Source organism: Netta rufina (assembly GCF_964035555.1).
Source record: "Netta rufina genome assembly, chromosome: 14".
Taxonomy (NCBI): Eukaryota; Metazoa; Chordata; class Aves; order Anseriformes; family Anatidae; genus Netta; species Netta rufina.
Genome location: NC_140137.1, coordinates 7,739,488 through 7,762,326, shown reverse-complemented (window position 1 = coordinate 7,762,326; position 22,839 = coordinate 7,739,488). Strand labels below are relative to the sequence as shown.

The following is a 22,839-nucleotide window of genomic DNA, read 5'->3' as shown; positions in this document are numbered from 1 at the left end:
GGTAAGTCTTATTCTTGAGTAATTTAAATCTGTCAAGTCGCATGAAGCAACTCCCAATGAGCCTAAGAGCTGCACGGGCTCAATTACAGTTCAGAAGCAGTGACACTACGACAACAAAAATATGCTAAGCACTTTCTGACAGTTTCTGGGTATCTGCTGGGGTTAAACACAATGAGCAAGCAGATGCCTCCAAGTGCAGTGAAATGCACAGGAATTTTTTGAAGTTTATTCCTGATGGCATGTTTCTTCAGCAATAACTAGAGATGTTTGTTTGCTCCTTGGCATTTAGCATGAACATGCACAAAACTGTCATGAAAAAAATGGCAAGAGGACAAGGTTACCAAAATTTTATAAATACCAGGCATGAACTTAGCTTTCTCTTTTAAATGCACTTATCTGTTGTAAAGTACTACCCATCGTGGTAGACTAATGGACTTTAATGCATTTTAGTTAAGACTCATTCTCATGCAAGTTAAATGCTCCCACCGATTAGCTTTAATGTGTGCAGCAACATGTGTTCAACAGCCTTTGTTTCTTTTATTAGGAAAAGGTGGGAGGGATTTGGTTTTGTTGTTGGAATATTATTATTTTTTTATGTCCATTGTTTGCTCTTGACACACATGTGAGCAGGTCTTCATCACGGAGCCTTCATTTAAAAGGCCTGTTCACAGGCACTGGTATTTTACAGGAAAAAAAAAAAAAAAAAAAAAAAGAAAGAAAAAGAACTCCAGGCTTCAAGCAACAGGTAAAATGAAGGTCATGCAACCATCTCCCTTACACTGTATCTTTTTAAAGTAAAAGTAACAGCATAACATACTTACGTTATATAATCTCTAAAATTACACGGGCTATGTAGCAGTAGCTGCAACAAGCTTACATTTTTTTTTAATATTAAATTGTATTTAAATCCATTAAAATAAAACTAGAAATCAAACTTACATTCTACTATTTTCTTTTACGTGTTTACTAGTTGTTTCAACAGAATTGAAAATAGTATTTTGCTCAGTTTTGCCTTAATTTAAAGAGTGCTAATTTAATTTTAATTCGTACCGTCTTACCTCAATCAATTTATTGGCATGTTCACGGAAAACCTGGGCATATTCTTTAACTTCTTTTTCGTTCCCATTCTTGGCAGCTTCAATCAATACTAGAAGTGGAACATTTGTTTCCAGAAAAGAATCTGATACATGGTCCATAACAGCTTTGCGGAGCTGAAATAAAAATGAAAGAATGAGTAATTTTTCACTAGTGTTCCACTGCTATTTTCCTTTCACTGTATTAATATATAAAGCTTAAGTACTTCTGGTGTTGATCCTTCTTTCTTTGTGTGACCAAGATTTTCTCTGGTCTAAGTCTTGTCTATACACTTTTTGCTTCAATTTAAATTAAATCTCCTTAAAAAAAAAAGGATTAGTTATACAAGTGCGAGTCACCAGCTTGGCCACAAATATTGATTTAGCAACTCATATTGGTTTTGCCTGAGCAAATTTGCCACTTTCCCTCAGCTGATTAAGTAACATGCTGATTTAGCTTTTAATTTTTCTCTACTAGAATAAAAATATTTTTGAATAAGCTTGATCCATGTTCACATTTACTTGAAAAAGGGAATATGCTGCTATAAAAAACCAGAGAAAACAACTGACATTACATTACAGTTCTCAATGAAAATAAGCTCTACAAGACCAACAGAATTATAAAATGTAACTGATTATGTTTAAAAGCCATAAAGTATGATTATTTTTTTATTTTTTTTATCCCTTTTGCAATGAGGATGGTAAAGACTCCAATACCTTTATCACACAGTTAACAGGGCTACATCTCCACCCCACGCTGCCATATGAACCAGGTACTGGAAGTTTCTAGCTTTTAATTCACTTCTTAATTCACAAGAAGCAGGCAAGCCCTTTACAGTTGGAAGCAAATCAACAGATGAAATACTTCCAAGAGAGAAAACATGCAGAAACGCATCCATTCGTTTCAACGAGTATTAACTTCACACACTAATTACCTGTCTACGCAAGTCTCTGGTCTTTTTGGTCATTTTATCGATCGCAGAGTTCAGCGCATCGCTTCTTTCCTTACGTCCAGCCTGAAAAACAAGAGGCAGATGTAAAAAGGTGTTCAGGGTCCCAAAATAAAACCAGCATTATTCATTTCAAGACCGTCAGCTTCCTTACTGATGTAAGAGATTACACAGGTCAGAAGCAGAGCCTCTGCCTCCCTGATCCAGCACCATTCCTCCTGGCAGGTTTCAGCAGCTCAAGAGCATCTGACAACAGAAGGCTGCATCTTTAGCACTCATCAGCTCCCTTTCTGGAAAAAAGGATGATTTCCTACACTGAGACTGCTTTTTGCTCCTCAGCAGCCAGAGCCCATATTTAAGCTGCAAGTTTGAGATTTCTCCGACAGCTCTGTCAACAACCACACGGTTTGCCCTGGATCTCAAGCCCCAGACAGCTCTCCCTGCTTCAGCCCTCAGTCTTTCCCCATCTTGGCTGCTGAGATCGCCCAGGTCGATGGATTTGACCCAAATATCCCCATGCTGCAGATGAGGCAGGGTACGAGCAGCCCCGGGGGCTGTGCAGCCCATGCAACGGAGCTCCCTTGCACAGCTTCAGGCCTGACTATCACAGAAGGCTGTTCTTGAGCAGCCAATTGTAAGCCAGAAATCAATTATATTAAGGTAAAATCCTTATAAGACATTTGTCAGGGATGAAATCCAACATCAAATAAGTATCCAGGCTCACCCGCTGGGAGCTGGATCTCACCGAGGCTCGGTGCAGCAGGTTTCACATTAGCACCGTTGTTAAAAGACAGAAAGGGGACAAGGTGCAGTGGCAGCTTCTCTGCCCCTAAGCAGATGGTGGGCTAAAAATGTCCTAGTATGTACCAAAATGGGAGAGCCAGACACAACAGTGGTGGCCTTACGGTGTCACAAGGAGTTTTTTGTTGTTTTTTTTTTTTTTTTTTTCTTATGTAATACGGCTGGTATGAGAGTTTTATGCAGCACATTTTATGTGACCACAAACTAATTTCTGAACTTCTACGCCATGATCAGGATAATTGTCCTGGTGGGAAATAAACTGATAAATCAATTTGCAGCACTGAAGTGAAGGCATGCCAATAAGCAGTTCTGCAGATGCCAGGCTGGTTTGAAGCCCTTGCACAGGCAGCCTTGAATCTAAAACACGAAGCAGAAATAAAAATTAAACAAAAACCGAGAGGGGGAAATTGGGATGTTGTCAAGTCATTATAGTTTAATGAATTTTTGAAGTTTTGTCACTTCCCTGATCAAGCAATTTGATTCTCATCACAAAAGGTAACTGAAAGCTGGCTGAAATGAAAACCAGGAGCTTGTTCCAACCATGCCACAGGCTCCAGCAGACCCGATGCTGGGCCATTCTTCACACTCAAAAATGAAAGCAGAAATCTTGAAATAAAGTGAAAATTAATGCTGCTTTTTATTGAACAGCATGCTGTTCCCATGCCCGGTAGACACAAAACCCGAAGCCCAGTGAGGCTGGGAGGGATTTGTTCAGCCTGCACCGAAGGCGGCCGTCCAACGGCGCTGGGCTCTGTCCGTCTGCACCCGATGCGCCCCGGGGCAGGCAGCGGGCTCCTTGCAGCCACCAAGCCACCTGAAACGACTGAAATCTGCCCAGTGTCACCAAACAAACTGACATCCTGCTAGGAATCACAAACCTGTGATTGCTCCTGCTCCATATGCTCTAACAGCCCTGCAGCACAACCATTTTAATGAACCCCGAGCATCCACCCCAGTACGCCTGGGCATTTTTTCCAGGCGCACCTTTGGAGACGAGATATATACTCATCCATTAAACAGAAAGCCAAACATTCGGCTGCTCCACAAAGTGCCATTTTACTTCTCCCCGGGTGCCCCTGCATTACCATCTGAACGGGAGGCAGGAGCACGCTTTTGATGTGAATCCACCGATCGCTTCCACTTTGCCGTCCCCGGCTTCACAGCACGGAGCAGCCTCGGCGCGCGAGGTCTGGGTCCCTTTCGGATGAAAGGAAACCAGGAGATGGCTTCCACTAATGGATGTTCAGTTCATGAGACCTGACCACAGCCAGCCCTACATAAAATGCCCTGAAAAGCGTGCAACGCATACATTAGAGCCCAGGCAGCTCCAATTTCATGCCGTTGATCTGTTCCTATTAAGCCGCGCCATGTACTAACACAGAAATAGCTGTATAATCCCAACCCAGCACATTCGAGCAAGGCAGCTCTGCTTTATTTCCATCCTGTTGGCATTCAGAAATTTTAGCACAGAAGCTTGTCAGAAAGAATTAAGAGCACTTGGGACAGTCGCGACACCAACCACCCTGCTAATTGAGCCACAGTAATTTAGCACCTCCTGAGTCAGCTGCTAACCCCACACCTTCCCTAGGGCTGGGGCAGGGGCAGGAGCATGGGATGAACACCAAACACCCCTCTGCAGCTGCACAGAGGGGACCTGTGTCATTCCCACCCAAAACCACCAAACCAATTCTAAGCGAGGCCCTGGCCTGAAGACAAGGATGTCAAGTTGTGCCAGTCTAAAGTTGCTTGGCTTTTTTTTAATATATACGTATTATTTGCATACAATTAAACACAGCACGCTAGCTGTGGGGCCACGTGCACCCCATAAAGTCTGAGTGGAGCCAGGACACTGGCTGCTCTGACCCTCGACAGCATCTGGAGCAGTTACGCACCCTCCTTGGCCATGCTGATCACCTTGTCCAAGCCCCATGAATTTCACCCCCGGGTTCCACCCTACAGCTCAACAATTCCCGCTTGAGCTGGGCTCTACAGCAATAAATCACGCTTTAAAGGCTCCAAGTGAGTGCTCAGCACCTCTGGGTAATTTGTTCCAGTAACCAATTACTCTTGCTATTAAAAACTTGGCCCTTGTTCCTAGCCTGAACTTCCTCGGAAGCCCCCTGATGCCACGGAGAGGAACATCTCCCAGCAAGCAGCTTCTACGCATGGGATCCGGACTGACAACGGCAAACCCCGAATATTCAGGCTGCTGCTGGGATTGTTGGGGACTGTTGGCTATCCAGCACGGCGTGCTGCTATCTCTGAGGGGATCACGAGCTCCGCAGGCAGCGGTGCCGGCAGCAGCTGACAGATTCAGTGGGTTTCATGGGGTCACGCTGACCACGCCACTCATTTTGCATCATGACACCACCGCGCTGTCCAGTACAACGGGTAACTAGCTTAGCCATGCGGCAAATTTACTTTCTTTTAAATCAGATCTTCATAAAAAAGGCTAGAACTGGCATTAAAAATCTCACGTTTCCCTCACCCCGTCATTTTTTGCTCTCCCACCACCATCGCTAGGCTGCTTGGGAAGCAACACAAGCACTCCCTGTCACATCCTTGCTGTTCCAGCTCACGCAGCTATCCCCTCTATTTTTTTTTTTTTAATTGCTTAAAGCAAAGAAAGGGGATTTGTATACAAGGAGGCAAAGTGGAATCACTAACTCAACAAAGCATTCCCTTTGTAGGCCTGCCATCTGACTCAGAAACAAAACCCGAAACAAGTTTTTCCTGCAGCTACTAACGTTAAAATCCAACCTCAACCGATTCACAAATGTAAAAACGGAGAGCACGGCGGTGGTAGCAAATGAACGCTATCTTAAAGCGACCAGGATCAGCAGTGCACGTCCTACAACGCAGTTATGCAGCCATGTTTTTATAGCTAAATATCAAAAACTTCCATTATTCATCTCGGAGTTTCACCTAAGACCGGGGAGCTATTGAGGACCGGTGCCCCCTGCCCCACAGCCATCCCTCATGCTGCTCTACCCAAATTAAAAAAAGGTCATTCACAGAGGGATTTCTGCTTCAGGTAATCTCCAAATTGTCTTCTACCCTGTTGGTAGAGCAGGCAGCACCATGGTTAATGGCTGTGATTGAACAAGTGACAAATGTGTGCTTGGCAAACCTTCCTCTGGGCAGGCGGGGGAAGTTGTACATCAGCGTGCGGGCGCTGAAGCAGGGCTTGGTGGCGAGGCATTAAGATGTAGTGCTCGGATTCACGTTTGTCACATGCTTAATTTTCACCTTGACGCCTCGCCTAATTGCATGGCTACGAAGGATGACCGCCCGTACTCCTTCATTACCCCCATAGCAGGGCTGCAAACAAATTCCAGATGCAACAGTGCTGATTCAAGACCAGGAAGGGTAAGCACCGAAGCATGATGCGTGAATTCCAGCAGCGTTTACCTATCTGATACCTGACGGCCGAGGAGACAGGAACATGTCCCAGTTCCTTATGGACACGAATGCAGAGTCTCCTGCAGCTCCACCAGGGCTCCCCAAAACACGGGGCTGCATGGCGTCTCCTCCATGCCAAAAGTGCAAGGAGGTCGCCCAGCCCACATTTCCATCGAGTCAAATTAGCTCATTTGTTGTACTTAATACGCTAGGAAGGCTTCCACAAGATGTCAGCCTAACGAAATGACACTGCTGGCCTCGGGGTGCAGCTCTACTTTGTGAGCGCGCGCATCTAGCAGGGAAACCAGCTCCACTGCTGGGCAGCGAGCAGGGCAAGGGAGAAGCCCCCGAGAGAGGCATTTGGTCCGAGCACGCTTATGCTCGAGAACAAGCTGGTTTTCCCCCATTTTCCCTCTTGGGTGTTACACGTGAGGATTTTGGTTGTCACCTCGAAGCGCCTGTTCTGGCGGGAGGCTCCAGATGGCACTCGTATGTGGCTTTCCCCAGCACGCAAGCGAGTTTGCAGCCTCCGAAGAAATGCAACGGTGTGAACTCTGCAGGCAGCTGGAGTTTCTTCCCAGCCTATTGCACCTTGACACCCCAGGCAGCTCCCAAGGCACAACGCGGATATCAGCACAGAGTTTCGGATTTAAAAAAGAATCAGATGCGTGCTTTCGGTAATAGCTGGTACTTCATGACAAGCGTGCATAAAAACATGTTTTGCTGAGAAAAGCGCCCATAAAGTTCGCGTTAACTGTTTCCCAAACAGGAAACCTGCTGGCAAGGTGCTAAATAGCCCTTGTTTGGTTACGGGCCAAAGAACTGAGAGCTTCAGAAAGGAAGCAACTTACCGTGTTTGAACACTAACTCTTAACTCCGTGCCAGATTACACAATCTTCACGTGGGAGGAACCTACCACCAGGCAGCAATGCAAAAAAGCAGAACCCTTCCAAAAGTTACCTAAACTCAGCCTCCTGGGAATAATGGGAAGAGTGGCACAGGAGAGTAACCACCTTTGATCTCCGAGCTCTTTTCATTTTATTAAATTACACCCTTGGAACGTTATTTTAAATATCGTGTTATCGCATTTAGGCGTTATTAAAATTCAAATCAAGGCTTCAAATCAGGGTTTTGCACCAGCTTAGCGCTGTGAGAAGCACAGCTACAGGTACATTGCTGCAGTAGTCCCACAAGACAGCTGGCGGCTCAGGCTGGATTTCAGTTTGCATATTTTTTGCACAGTGAATGTTAACCACGGAGAAACTCTTTGAATAGGTTTGCGCAACTTCTTTGTGTGTGTTTCTTTCAGTCTGCAGCAAATGTGAGAATAGTTACCATGACGGTGCAATTCAGTACATTTACCTAGCATTTTCTGATTTATCATTAAAGATAATTATTTTCCTGAGGTGTTTTTTTTGTTTGGGGTTTCCCTTGTTTTTAAGCAGTTCACCTTTCTCCATGCCTCCACTTCACCTAATGCTTCCTCCTCAGGCATGCTCTGGAAGGGACAATGCCACAGAACGCAGGTGCTGCAGGCAGTGTGGGTTAGTTGTGCTGTGGGACACAGAAGGGAGAAGAAGCAGGCAGAAAACGAGAAGTCTGAGTTTAAATTAAGAGCCAAAGTTTAATAACAAAGGTAAATGGCTGCTTTCTTCTAAGACCTCCTCTGACAATTCATCATCTCCCCCTGTCAGCACGGGCAGTTTGTTATTCTCAGCTCATCCCAGTCCCGAGGTCATAAATGATCCCTCGCTGCTACAGAGCAAACATCGTCAAGTGCCTCGCGTTGCACCGTCGCTTTACATCTCAAGGTGAAAATAAAAGACAAGAGTAAAAGATGAGAGCTGCTCCGAGGCGCTGGCAGCAGGAAGCTGACACCCCCGGCTCACCCAGAGCAAGTCAAGGCCAGGGCAGCCTCTCCGAATGGCTGCTGCTCGCACCCAAATCCTAAAACCCCCAGACAGCTCTGATGCCGTCTATTCACACACCCCTCAGTGCCAGCTGTCCCGCAGGAGAGCTCGCTGGGGATAAAGGGACCGGGGAAATTTGGGACCAGCAGCCAGGAACTGGGCCGTGCCGCCAGCTTTGCAGGGTCACGGGTTCTGCAAATGCATCTCGGCTCAACAGCGCGCACGCTGCCCGCCACCTCCTGCACCCACCTCCGAGCTGCTAAGGCACCGTGCCCCTGCTCCCGGGGTGCAGGGGGACTGCCAGGAAGCCCTCAAACTGCTCCGAGCCCCAGCTGGGAATGCCAGGCTCCCAACTCGCTCCCCTACGCTCCAGTGCCCAGCAACAAGCGAGCCCAGGAGTCAGGGCTTGTGGGAATAAAAGGGGGAAAAAAAAGAGAAAAGATTTCCCAGTTTTGTAACTGCGTGCTGTCAAGCTGGATTCCAATTAAGTTCTTTCCTGTGCTCTACCGCCAGCTTTCCTTTTTTTCCAGAAATTTCCCATCATTTGAAACATTAGCTCCCGTCCTTTGTTCCGGGGACGTGTGCTGCACTTCCCGACACGGCAGCTTCCCCTAGAGGAGTGCTCTTTCTCTCCCCCTTTCCCACTTTTGCAGGGACCCCGGTCGCATGCAGGCTGTTGTTCTGCGGAGCTCCGGGCTGCCAGATCCCTCTCACCTCCCCGAGAGGCCGGTGCTAATCAGCATCCCCTATTCACACCGTGTGCACTCGCCATCCAAAAGTTGCTTTCCCGCAGCCAGGTTTAACAGGCAGCCGGCAGCAGCTAGCGGCGAGGCGCTCCCAGCCGCAGCTCTGCGCTGCTCCCAGCGCCGGCTGAATCGAGCGAGGGTGCGGGGGGGAGCGGGGTGGTGCAAGGCTCTCCCCTGCCTCGCATCGCGGGGACGAAGGACTCCTACAGTTGATTTTTCTCCCCCTCCATCAGTGGTCTTTAACGCGATCACAGGATGCAGCACAATGCTTTAAAACAGCAAAGCTTCTGGAAAACCCAAACAAAAGGAACGTCACCAGGTGACGTCAGCCTATATACAGTCCTGTGTGGTCGCAGCGCATAAGCAAACCCATTCTTGTACCGCTTCCCTGAAAAGCTTTTCAGTAAATGCACTCATGCTACTCCAGGAGCTTCTCTCAGCAATAAGCCACCCATCTGCCATCAACAAGTTAGGACTAAAGGAACCCACAGCTGCGGAAAAAGAAAACGTGAGCTTCAATTAAACAGCTGAGCAGCCACAGAGGAAGAAAACTTGTATTAAGCATTGATTTTAAAATTACAGACCTGTCAGAGGAGATCAAGCCAGCGATTTCAAAAGGAATATTCCAAGAGAGCATCGTGGATTCAATTTTGCACTAATATCAAAGGACCCTAAAACGCAGTAAATTATTCAAAGGCTATCTTACATTAGAGCCTTTCACAGACTCACTGCGTTGAGTCTAAAACTACGACTGAATGCAACCTCCAATGTACTCAAAAGAATGGGTAAGTGTATGCCTTTCTCTCTACCTTTTAAATGAATGATCGGCTGTGTGTTACAGCAGCAGCTAGGTGCTAACGCACGTTTTGCTGAAGTGAACCTTGTGAAAGAAATGTTTTCCGATCGTGCCGCTGTAATCCTCCGTGATAGCGCTAAAGGCTCATCCTAAGTGTAATATCCGAGTATGCTGTGCTTAGTAGTAAGTTGTTTCTTGCATTTAGAGTAAGCTTTTCGGAAATGCATGGAAATGTTATCTGCAGTGAAATCTTCCACCGTGATGTTCAAAGTATACTGATAAGGATATCCTATCTTGTTGTTTTCCTAAATTATATTCTGCAGGCTTACATTTCAAGTGGCCATTAGGGGCTCGTATGCTGGCAGCACTATATGCAATGAGTATGGTTTTAAAAATGCTGCCTGCCTTGGGCATGGCTTGTCCACCAAAATGTCGCTGTGAGAAGCTGCTCTTTTACTGTGACTCTCAGGGGTTTCACTCAGTGCCAAACACCACTGAAAAGGGCTCTCTAGGTTTGTCACTGAGGCACAATTTTATTACTGAACTTGAAAGGGATCAATTTGCAAGCTTCAGTCAACTTACTTGGCTTCACTTAGATCATAATCAAATTGCAACAGTCAGAGAAGATTCTTTTCAAGGACTATATAAACTTAAGGAATTAGTCTTAAGTTCCAACAAAATCTTTCATTTGCCAAACACAACTTTTAGCCAGCTGCTTAACCTGCAGAATTTGGACCTCTCTTTTAATCAGTTGTCCTCTCTGCACCCCGAGCTGCTCTACGGCCTCCGCAAGCTGCAGACCTTGCATTTGCGCTCCAACTCCCTGCGGACGATCCCCGTCCGCCTGTTCTGGGACTGCCGTAGCCTTGAGTTCCTGGATCTGAGCACAAACCGCTTGCGAAGTTTGGCTCGCAATGGATTTGCAGGATTAATCAAGCTGAGGGAGCTTCACCTAGAGCACAACCAGCTGACAAAGATTAATTTTGCTCATTTCCTCCGGCTGAGCAGCCTGCACACGCTCTTCTTGCAGTGGAACAAAATTAGCAACTTGACGTGTGGGATGGAGTGGACCTGGGGCACCTTAGAAAAGCTCGATTTGACTGGAAACGAGATCAAAGCCATCGACCTCACGGTTTTTGAAACTATGCCTAACCTTAAGACCCTGCTCATGGATAACAACAAGCTGACCACCCTGGACTCCAAGATCCTCGGCTCGCTCCCGTCCCTCACCACCGTGGGCCTCTCGGGCAATCTGTGGGAGTGCAGCCCCAAGATCTGCGCCCTGGCCACCTGGCTGAGCGGCTTCCGCGGCCGCTGGGAGCACCCCATCCTCTGCCACAGCCCCGACCACACCCAGGGAGAGGACATCCTGGACGCCGTGCACGGCTTTCAGCTTTGCTGGAATTTATCGGCCGGGGTTACGTCCGCGGCTCCGACCTCCGCGGTCCCCACCACCGAGTACACAAAAAGAATAAGCTCCTCTAATTTCCATATGGGAGACAAAGAAATTCCAACCACGGCAGGCATGGTCGTCACCACCGAAGAACCTTTCCCGGAGCCAAACAATGCCATCTTCACTCAAAGGGTAATTACAGGGACAATGGCTTTATTGTTTTCTTTCTTTTTTATCATTTTTATAGTCTTCATCTCCAGGAAATGCTGCCCTCCCACATTAAGAAGAATTAGGCAGTGCTCAATGATTCAAAACCACAGGCAACTCCGATCCCAAACACGGCTACATATGGCAAATATGTCAGACCAAGGACCGTATAATGAATACGAACCCACCCACGAAGGACCCTTCATCATCATTAATGGCTATGGACAATGCAAGTGTCAGCAGCTGCCATACAAAGAATGTGAAGTATAATACCTACATGCCATCAAAAATTAAACCAGATAAGTAACCTATTTTAAAATTGTAGGGGACCTACATCAGATTCTAATTTTTACAAATGTTGACATAAAGCCTAATTTTCCAAGCTACTTAATGGAAGCATTGTTTATGGAGTGGTGCAGTATTTTTAAGTTTTTTTAAAAAATAAATCCATAATATTTTCAGTGTTAAAGAAGCAATGATTACATTCAACTTGCACTCCTAATGTTTAAGAGTCTAAAAAGATGCTCACCTCAAACTATGTACAATGTTTCATGTTATGTAATTCTATGACTGTGTGTAAACATTTATACCGGAGTCTCCATATTCTACTTTTTCTAATGAAAACAGCCCGAGTGGAAGGAGATTGGGTATCTGCACAGAGATCTGCAGAGGAACATACACTGCATTTGTTCGCCTGCAGCTGTACGATCCCAAACATCCCAGCTGGCTCAGCTCACTTTAAAAGGCAGACTTGGAGGAAGGTTTTCCTCCTCTGATCATTTCCACTCGAGAGTAAAAAGGGGAGAAGGGAGGGGGGAAAAAAAAGTAACAAATGTTCAGGTGGGGATTTCGATGCATTGGGGACCGGTGAATTTATTTTAACTACAGTTTTCCTACCTCCATATTCATAGTTTGGCTTGCTTAAACGTACCTTGCTAAAGCTCACAGCAAACACAGACAGGAGCGGTTCACACGATCACAAATTAATCAGGATGACTCTCCCGGCGCTTGCAAAGTAGCCAGCGTGGCTCAATTAGGAAGGCTCGGTACGATGTGATCGATTCTAAATATTAAAGGCATTTAAATCGCATTGGATCTCTGGTCTGACTGGGTAATGCTTTTCATGAATTCAGCCTCATTACTCACGCCTATGAACAAACATTTCCACACCTTTTCATGTGTAAATACCCTTGATGCAAGTTTTTCTTAATGAAAAGTAAATATCAACTGCGAGGTTAAGAGAGAGGGAAGGAAGGAAGAAACCTCTCTTTGTCCCCCCGCTGCCCCCCCGGCTGAGGCTTCCTCTTGCCTGGAAGCTATTTTCATGCACTAACTCTGCTGGTTTCTCTGGAGACAGAATTAGCCCCTGTAATATAAGCTCTCACTTGTCCTCCTCTTCCAAAATTCAAGGTAATTACCAATTCAGAACCGCGTACCTTCTGATAAGTTAGGACGATATAATTAGTTTATAGAATAGTTCACTGAAAAATGCTTCGTTTCTTACTTGATACGGGACAGAACCTAAACTAGGATGCCATTAAAAATCATATATAAATATATATAGACACACACGCACCTCGTTCCTACGGAGCAATTTGATTTCTTCAGCCAGAAGTACCATACTGCTATTTATAATATATTCTGAAATTATATGTAAATATTTGCAGATCTATGCAGCGACAGTGGTACAGAGATGCCACGGGGGTGGGCGGGCGGGGGGGCTGCACAGGATGACATTATTTTTAAGTCAACTGCTCAAATATTGTAAACATTCTAACCAAAGTTCAAAGGACCAGAGGGACGGCTTATTATTTTTTTTAAGTATATATATACATGTATGTATAACTAAAAACCGTGTTGTGTCCAATGCTGCAGTGTTAAACGATTACCAGCAAACACAGATGAAGAGAAATTCCTCACGGTGTTGACATACCTTGAACGAATCAGTAATTACAGTATGCTAATTGTGTTGTACTAAACTATTCCGCAAACTTTTTAAACAGAAAATCACTGCATAAAAATCTGTTTGCTATTTCACTCTGCTTTTATATATCTGTATTACCACTTAGTGAGGTATTTAGGGTGCAATTATACAACAGTTTGATGTTTTATTGTGAAATGAATTCGTCCAAGGCAATTATAGCAAGATAAGTGTGACTTCTGTTCAGATTTTACATAAAGGTTTTTTCAATTACTGGTTTTGAAGATATTAATTTGCATCACTTTACTTTTACATACAGTGCCCTTATTATAAAACAAATATTTTTGTTTACTTCCTGTGACTCTGTACTTTAATAGAAGAGGTTCAGTGAAGACTGTGGTTTTCCATAAGACAACTTTGAACCCCCTTAACTGTTTATAACACGATGACCCAATTTGCATCCCTTCTAGGAAGTCAATTCCTGATTTTAGTACAATAAATCTGGCGAGGCAGGTGGGCAATGAGGGAATATTCCCTATGATAAAATCCCACGAGATCCAAAAGGCCGGACCTAAGGTGACAGACACAAAAACTTTGTGCATGTAGCTGCTTGCGGAGAGCCTTGCTTCATTCCTCACCAGGAGCAGGAGCTCGCTGCTCTTCCCTCTGGCCTGGGCAGACCACGTGCAGTGCCAGCCGACCCCACGCTCTGTGCTGGGGAACAGGGGAGCAGACACTCTGGGGAGTGATTCCCACGTAGGCACCAGCAGAGACAGAGTTAGGACTGAGCTCATTAATTATGCTGGCAGCCTAACGACCTTACTCCACCAGCTCCTCCCAGCAGGTCCATACTGAGCCCGGTGCCCCCAGCTGCGTGCTGGAGGGAATTGCGCCCTGCTGCTCCCTGCCCAGCCACCCTGCCGGGCGGTTTGAAAGGTACCAACCCAATCCTCCTCCACCAGGGCGCCCAGGAGGTGCCTTCCCAACTCCCCCAAAGCCCTCTCCATCCTTAGCACCTTGTAATTCTTCCCAAGAGTACCCACAGGTGCTCCAGCCAACAGGCAGTGCTGGGTCAATCCTCTTCTGTGTCCCATCCCAACTGCAAGCCCCTCGTACCCAAATACCATGGCTCACATCTGCCATTTCCCAAACCACTTGTAGCCAGGTTCCAGGCATAAATAAAGTCAGTCCATAACCATTACGTTTAGGGTAATGGGTACAACAAAACCCACGGGATGTCAAACATGAGCAGCAAAGTCAACTGGAAGTCCCTTGGGAGGGACAACAAACTGCAGGGAAAGCCATCATCCTACACCAGGGCACCACAAGAGGCTGTTAGTTTTTGTTTCATTTATTCATTTTTAAGTCACTGTCTTCCATTCGCAATGGCTTGTGACTCTTCCAAAGCAGGGATTGTAATAATTGCCTTGTTTAGGGAACAGGAACCAGGATGATTTGGCTTCAGTTATCACTATTCCTGTATGAACACTGCCTGATGACAAGAGGTTGTTAAATTGTCCTCCCCAAATATCATCTCTGTTCTACAGCCTCAGTTTCTACCATCCTAAGTGGCACTACAGGTGCCTCACCACCTCCTGGCACAGCATCTTCAAGCCTTCAGGGCCTTTTAGGAAGGAAAACTCGTTCCCCTGCTCCTGCCTGTCCCACCCAGAGACCTCCTCCAGCCTCCCTGCTTTCCCCTGCTTCCTCCTCCCCACCCTCGTGTCAGTGAAATGCAAACCCAGCAGCACAAGCTCCATTTTTGAGTCATCGTGTTGGAACAGGTCTGAATTAATGCTTTCAGCTCCCCTCTCGTTAGTCGCTCTGCATTAGATCATCCTTTAAACGCACACAACTAGGAATTACTTGATCAGGAGTAAAACGGGTGAGCGCTGAGCCTCCGACTGAAGGGCTCCTCTGCCAGTGGCAGCAGAGCTCCCGTTTCCTATCAGAAGGAAGCACGATTCACGCCACCATATCCACGTTTGGTTGTTTTGCTTTTCCCCCAAGCAGAAGTTACCCGATTTTGCAGAGCTAGGCCCAGCCTGCCCGCATCCCCAGCATCTCAGCTCCTGTCCCATGACGTCCCTGGAAGACAGCCCCCTATTGCTGACACGTGCAACAGAAACATCCGGTGGCTTTAATCAGAAATCTGCACTATGTGCTTGTTTTTTAATGTGCCTGAGTTTATTTTCATTAAAGTAGCACAGAAATAAAGTTGATTTAATTTTGCGAGCTGCACAGCTATTAAAATCCATCTGTTCAGACCTATGAAACCTACCCAGAAAGCTGAGCTTCATCTTCAGCTTTCCATAAAAATTAGAGTTCAGGAAGGTACACGGCACATCTCCTGCCCCAGAAAGAAGAACAAGCAAGGGAACAGCAGCAAAACCCAGTGGCAGTGCCCAGCAGCAGCTCCTCCCTCCCTCCCTCCCCGTGCCCCTCTGCGCTGCAGTCCCATGCACCAAAAGCGGTGCCAGGCTTTTTAAGCACCATGCCAGCAGGATGCCTGGAGATCATCTCAGAGTCAGCTGGAAACACAGCACTTCGTGTCTGGTATAAAAACCTTCCGAGAGAGAGATCTAGGGAGAGGTGACAGAAGCTTTGATGGATATAATCTGGCCTCAGACAGGGCAAAACTTGTGTGATTTAAGAGCAAAACACCATGTGGCTTGTGCACCTGTGATGTACACACTGAAACTGCTAGCCTTCAACTACTCTTTTGTTAAAAAAAGACAGAAAACACCACACTTTTTCTTTTCACCATCATGAAAACATTAGTGAGTGAACTATTCTACCAGCGTGGCAACCAGAGATTAAGAGTCCTATGCGCACTGTAATTAAGTTATGGTTAACGAGCCGATTCCTGGTGGGAGGGGGTACAAGTAACGGAGCAAAATTGAGTAAAAAAAAAAAGTGCAGTGTACAGAAAGATTTTGTTATTAAAATTGTGTATACTGTAAAACTGAACTCGCCTCTTTCTTCCTCCTTTTCCAAATAGAGGTGCCCAAAGCTGTCTTACACTGAGTGCAGCCTACATCCCTTGGGTCTCAGAGCGCCTCAACATTTTCCACGCCAGGTTTGGGCTGGTCCATTTATTGGAACTGCAGCACACACGGCCCTTGCTGCTTCCCTGCAGGAAGCAGAACTCTTCTCAGCCTGGATGCCTCTTGACTAGCAAGAGTTGCTCATACAGCAGGGGAAGGAGCGCGGACCCTCGGTCCCTGGTGGGGCAGCAGCTGGGGCGCAGCAGGTCCAGGGGGACCGCCGTGCCCTGCCAGGAGATGTGCAGGGACAAGAGACCCCTATCACTTAGAGATGTCAAACGAGCAGCACGTCGCCCTGGCTTTGAATTGCAGCAGCCCAGGAAGCACATGGCCTGCACCTCCCTGACGAGTATCCTTTATGTGGGCTCCTGTAATGAACAGGAGCGGCGCTTCAACAGCACGAGGGAAATTTCTCATGTAGGCAAGTGACAAGTTCGCAGACACAACCCAACAGACTTGATATAACAGCTGAAAAAAGGAGGAGTTTCAGGATGTTCTAAGGTGACTACACACACTGAACTGCCTGCTAAAGTCAGTTTAGTGACTGAGCCTGAGCTGCATTTGCATTTTTCTTGTGCAAAAGGTTTGGCTACAACAAATTCTCCTAGGTTCTCAATGCCAGCTGGCTAACCACTCCTCAAATCCTTCTCATACTTCAAAGCAGCACATGATAAGCCTATTTTCTTAAACATTCAAAGAGACCAATTTTAAGACAAAGGCCATCTTTCTAAAATGCAAAGCCAGTTGCTTTCACAGGGAAAAGCAGGATGCACAAGAGAAAAAAAAACGATGCTCAGAAAATACTATGCAAAACTCTTAAAACCAATTAGTAACAAGGAAATACCAACATCCCTAGCAGCTAGCTTTTAAACGTAGGCTGTGTTAAGACAACTGCAAAAAAAATTTGAGACTCCAGAATCTGGCCAGAGAGGACTGCACAAACGGACTGGGAGCTGAAGCACACCCAGGCGAGCGCCGCCCGCCTCCTCCCAGCAGGCGTGCAGGGCAGGGACAGGGCTCAGCACAAGCCTTCATCTGCCCATAAAAGCCTCAAGTTATGTTCATGAGAAAAGGGTCTTTATTAAATTGTTCCCTGTCAACAGTTTCATTGCCATTAGGTAGTAGGAAAACAGTTGTACTATTAAAAAGCTTTATCTGTCATATTTGACATCGAGAGCCCTGTGCTCTGGGAATTATCCCATGAAACAAAAACTGACTACAATTGCCTCATGCACTGAGTTCTGCCTTTATTTCTGTGCTACATGACTGAAGAGGTTTGGCTACTGAGGGCACTCAGCAAACACTTCCAGGCTTAAAGGTAACCAAAATATTTTAGTTCTTCTGCTGTTTTAAACCAATACGGTCTTACAAATTCTTTTTTTTTTCATCTTTCTTAACCTGTTAAAAGGATGAGATCCAAGACTTAAATACACACAAATCATTCGAGAGCTTCTGAACCGGCATCACAAGCACAGCAAGGAGCTGAGCGGAGACCACAGCTGTGTCTGGCCGTCCATCTCGAGCCCAGCACAAGGTCATCTCTCCAATATGTGGCACACGCACGCAGAACTAGAGTGGTATTCTGCACCGCCAGGACATTTTAAGAAACTGGTACATCCTCCTTTTAAAATTACCAAATTATATTATTTTAAATGCAGTTCGAGCAAGTTAATCCTGTTTTCTCCCAACAGACTCCACGACTTGTATGCTGAATACTTAGACAAACTAGACAAAGTGCTTTTATTTTTCTCTCCCCTAAAGAAGGGTGCTGTGCATCCACTGTTTGACATGGGTGTATTATGTTTTATATCAATTTAGAAAGCAGCTTTATTTCATGAAAGGTCTGGAAGCAGAAAATGTTCATCCATCAAGAAGGTTCCTAAATAATGAATGGGTCAATTCTTTACAGTCAAAAGCAATTAATTTTCTGTATTATAATCAGAAGAATAAATCTGAAAAATCCATTCTAATGGCTCTGAATCCGAAGGTAGCATGGCAGCTGAATTTTTAATTTTAAAATACAAGAGCAACGAGGACTTCTGCTGTTTAAACATACAATCTTCTACCAAACAGAACAGCTTTACTGCATATTTAATAGGTAGAACAGGTTTTGTGAGACCGCGTGAGATTAAAGCCAGCACTAGATACAGGAAATGCATTTCAAGTAGAAAGGTCCTTCCAAGACGCTTCCCAACCATACAGCTACAGAAATCCTGAAATATCCTTTACGAAGTGTACAAACTATTGTAGAAAAGCTTACTGCAAGAAGCAGCGCTACTTATATGATTGCAAAGAGCTAAAAATATTGAGAAGAGTGTGAAAATGAAATCCAGCTCAGCCCTACAGTAAGTACTTTTATTATGAGCTATTTGCTCTCTCCTTTAGCTCCTAAATAATCCATCACACGCCCTGAACCTCTGGCTCAAAAGCCATGTGCTGGTTAACTGGGACTATCATTTCCTGCCCTCAAACAGACTCCTTCAACCCTGATACCACCTTAAGATTTTAATCTTTCAGAGAAGAAAAACTGTCGTATTAATAGAGCTCTTACTAAAGCTAATAATGATCCAATCTGTTAGCAGTGGGAATATGGGCGAAAGGATCGGGACGCAGACTGTAAATGAGCTCCTGTCACCGAAGGCACGGCACGATGGCTCACAACAGGAAAATACGCATGCATTCCCCTCCGGTGAAGACACCTCCGGAAGGTTTGTTAGCACTCAGCTCAGCGTAAAGTGCTGCTGAGATCCCTGAGTCAGCTCTCCTGCCCCACGAGGAGCCGTGCAGCGGGCGCATCCTCAGCATGTGCCGAGCCAGGAACGAACCCGCAAGGTGGGGAAGCCACGCTGCGGGGCTTGCTGCAAAGGTCCTGTGCCTAGCCTCTCAGGGAGATGAAGCACCACCTCTGCTTTCCCTTCAGATAAGATGCGATGCCTCGGGAAAGGCGTGGAGCTATTCATTGATCAAGCCCAGCCCTGAAGCGCAGCATCCCCAAACCAACAGCCACAGCTGTTGTGCCAAGGTCTACAGAGGCTTAGGATTCCCTCCATACTTGAAATTCTGGCTGAATAATTTAAGAGCGAAGGAATTCTTCTCCAATCTTTCCAGGTAGTCCTGCAGATGGAAACGGCCGTGCCACTGCCTTCCTGGGTAGGACAGAAAGGTGTCACCCAGCTCAGCACCTGGCAGGAGAGGAAAACAGGGACGCTGCTGCCAGAGATGGGGCACAGGCTGCCAAGACTGCCCTCTCCTTTCAAGAACTGGAAGCTGTATGGGTATCAAGTGCATACTTTCAGGGTTCAGACCTTCAGGAATTTAACAGCCACAGGGTAGGCAGGCAGAGAAAGCCACCTCTCGTTTATATTCTTCTCTACAGATGACCGATTTAGCTCTGGGACATCTATCAGCACCATGGCAGCTGTGAAACTTGGAAATCGGGGAGCGCTGACTGTATGACAGATGCCTTTTCCCTGCAATTAGCATCTACTCCTAAAACACCAGAAACTTAAAAAGGTTATTAAAAAGGTTAAGGTTAGACGTTTGATTAGGCTGGACTACAGGAAAAAATACAGCGGCAGGCACTGCATCTCTGACACACCACCCGAGGAAAATAAAAAGCACTGCACCTTCAGCAAGTTGCTGTAGGTTATGGTGGCAGCTAACTTCCCAGCCCATCCCTTACTGACAGCGCAGAGCAGCATGCTCAGTGTGCTCTACGTAGTGAACTTTTGCCAAGTGTTAGCCTGCCTGTAAGTGGAGAGTAATTCTCTACTTCAGAGCAGCTGAAATGTGTCATTCCTTTGGATTAGGGACATCTGCTGCCCATAGCTAAACTCACTGGACACCCACGCAGCCCGCAACAATGTGGTCAGGAGTAAGGCATTCCAGGGATCTGGGGGCCACACGCTGCAGCTGAAATACCCCTCAGCCTGGGGAAGTACCAAACAAGCTGTGACGCCTCGTGCACGCCACATTTCGGATTCACTGGCAGCACAGGCGTTTGTTGACGGATCTGGAACCTGGAGAGAACCACCACTTTGTTCCAAATGGGAGAAGTGTTTATGGAATGAATTCCCGGCTCTGCTCCCATGCCACAGAGCTACCCTCACCAGCAGGGGCTGGCACAGCACAGCCCCCCGAGGAGCAGCGAGGTCCCGACGTGCTGCAGCTGCACGCACACCCACAGCAGCAGTAGGTGCAGACCTGGAAGCGCTCCGTGCCGTCCTCTGACACAGCTCAAGACGACTCGGGGATCTTCCCGTGACTAACAGCCACCTGACAGCAGGCTGTAAAACACTGAAGACAAATGAAAGCACTGACGAAGCGGAGAACTACTCCAGTGCAGCACGCAGATAAATTTCAGGGATATTACCCCTTCATATCTACAACTGTCCGTGGACAACAATTAATTTGACAAAGCGTGCCAATGAGAGTGTCCAGAGACACATGAAAAAGTTTTATACTACATTCAGATGAGCCGGTGCTATTAGAGTGCTGAATGCTTGCTTCTTCTCAGTGGGCTCTCTATCATTTAAATAAGCCCAAGTAAAGCTGCATCATCAGAAGAGGAACTCTCGGACACCTATTTTCACTGTCCATTTATTCCAAACCAGTCATCTTCATCAGGCAAATTAGTAAGTGATCATCAGCAAAAAACAGTTTCAGTTGTTTATGCAAACTTAACTAGATCACAGCACATTCCTTCTGCTCACTGCAACTCCCCTGACCGCAGCCCGCACCGTGACAGGCGGGATAGCAACGTGGAGACTGCAGCTGGGAACCCAGGAAAGCAGAGGGACCCACTCAAAAAGGATGAGATTAGGTAATGAAACAACCCAACCACTCCATTCATCTAAAATACTTAATGCTATACACGTAAGGAACATGTAAAAACCGTAATGGAGATGTGACACAGCAGAATGCACATGAAACAATGCAAAGCGTACACAACCGGTGCCCCCGGGGTACTAACTGCAAATAACATTTAAAAATCAAAAGTTAAATCTCAAAAGAAAAAAAAAAATAAAAAAAAACAATAGCAAGGAAGTTCTCCTAGGCAGTGCAGACAAAACCTCCAGCAATTCAGCTTGTAGGAGGGTTTGTGCCTCAGCTGATGGGGACCTGCACACAGCACAGATGTAATTGTGGCACCAGACTCCTCCAGTATTACATTAGTCAGTAAGTTCACGTTATTTTCATCTGTATAAACCACATCTGGTCATATCCTACCCTAACTTATGTCTGGTAAGATTGCGTGCCTACTTCTCAACCACCTTTTTTCTGAGCTTTTTACCTATTAGCAGCTGCAGGCCATCTGTCCTGCACCTTGGCTATTTCCTGGTCATCTAACCCTGCAGCCAGCCTACGTGTTGCTGGTTGCCATACCCTGCTTTAAGTGGGTAAACTCTGCTAAACTATTACTCATTTTTATCCTGGGTTTTGTTGATACTGAGTTTCCTACATTTGCTTATGCAAGACACGTTTTAAACTAGTGAAAGGACTCGGACTAAGTAACAAGACCACATACCTGACAAAGCCTGCTCACAAAGCACAATATGCGAGAAACGACAATAGCTTCCTGCGATCTGACTCAAAAAAAACATTCTGAGCAGAAAAAAAAGAACTTTTTTGATTATTAAAACAGCTTCTTCCAAGGCCATCACATAGATAGATTTATGTTTTGACAAGCTTTAAAAAAAATTCAAATGCAATGCATTGGGAAAGGCCTATTTTACCATTATCTTTTATCGAAAGCATTCTACTGCCTTTGAAACAGATATTTTAAATTAGTAACATATTTGTAGTCTTTCCATTAATATAAAATGCTCTGGAAGTCTTACTTCCTCATCTGAGGGCTACAATTTGCAGTTTTACTCTTGCACAGTCTGTTCCCTAACAGGAAAATCAGGAGAACACACTAGTTACTCGTCTACCAAATTTCACGACATTTTATCTTCAATTGCAGCTCACCAAAATCCTCAGGACCACCCCAGGCTAAAACCCATTCCTAATCCCACCTACCTTGCTCCAGAACTGCCACTCCAGGACAATGCTGGAAGCTCTGGGAAATACCAGGGCTGGTTCGCCACCACACAGGGCTGGTTGGTAAGCTGCTCATCTCTTCATGCGAGGTGCCAAGTTTCATTCCAAGCCCAGGCAGGAGCCCAGCTCCTAAATAACTACTAACCTGTAACACATCCGCACACACAAACCCTGCTTGGCTCCAGCTGCACGGGTAACTACCAGTTTCATTCAAATGTCTTCACAGGCAATAGCAACTGAGCAAGTGCTCCTATAAGCAAAGGTGAAATCAAAGCTTTAAAATTACTGTGCAGTGCTATCGATGTATTATTTCTTGAGGGAAAAATGATATTGCGACAGCACAAAGTAATTTTTTTACCATTATATTCACTACTGATCTTGGGGAGGAGGGGAAGAGATGAAAAAGATCTCTGGTCTGGAAAATAGAACAGATTAAAGTGGTACAAAATGTTTGCGAAAGAGCTTTACCAGGTAATGGAGTTAGCAGTCTTCTCTCGAGGCTTATTCTTATATCTAAAGAAGTCAAGGGCATGGGTTTCATGGTAACACAC

At 45.9% G+C, this 22,839-nt stretch overlaps 2 protein-coding genes across 2 annotated transcripts in view; one reads left to right on the top strand and one right to left on the bottom strand.

Annotated features, from left to right (window-relative positions):
• CTNNA1 (catenin alpha 1) overlaps nucleotides 1-22,839 on the bottom strand; it is a 112,367-nt gene that overhangs the window by 44,908 nt on the left and 44,620 nt on the right. The window contains exons 8-9 of the mRNA XM_084295530.1: nucleotides 2,009-2,089; nucleotides 1,059-1,211 (exon numbers count right to left, since the gene is read on the bottom strand). Coding sequence (XP_084151656.1) covers nucleotides 1,059-1,211; nucleotides 2,009-2,089 — 234 coding nt within the window. The remainder of the gene's footprint in view (nucleotides 1-1,058; nucleotides 1,212-2,008; nucleotides 2,090-22,839) is intronic.
• Nucleotides 9,944-11,548, top strand: LRRTM2 (leucine rich repeat transmembrane neuronal 2; the record flags this gene model as incomplete). The annotated part of the gene is made up of 1 exon (XM_084295195.1): nucleotides 9,944-11,548. A coding segment is annotated over one exon (1,605 nt), but the record flags the coding sequence as incomplete, so codon positions are not given.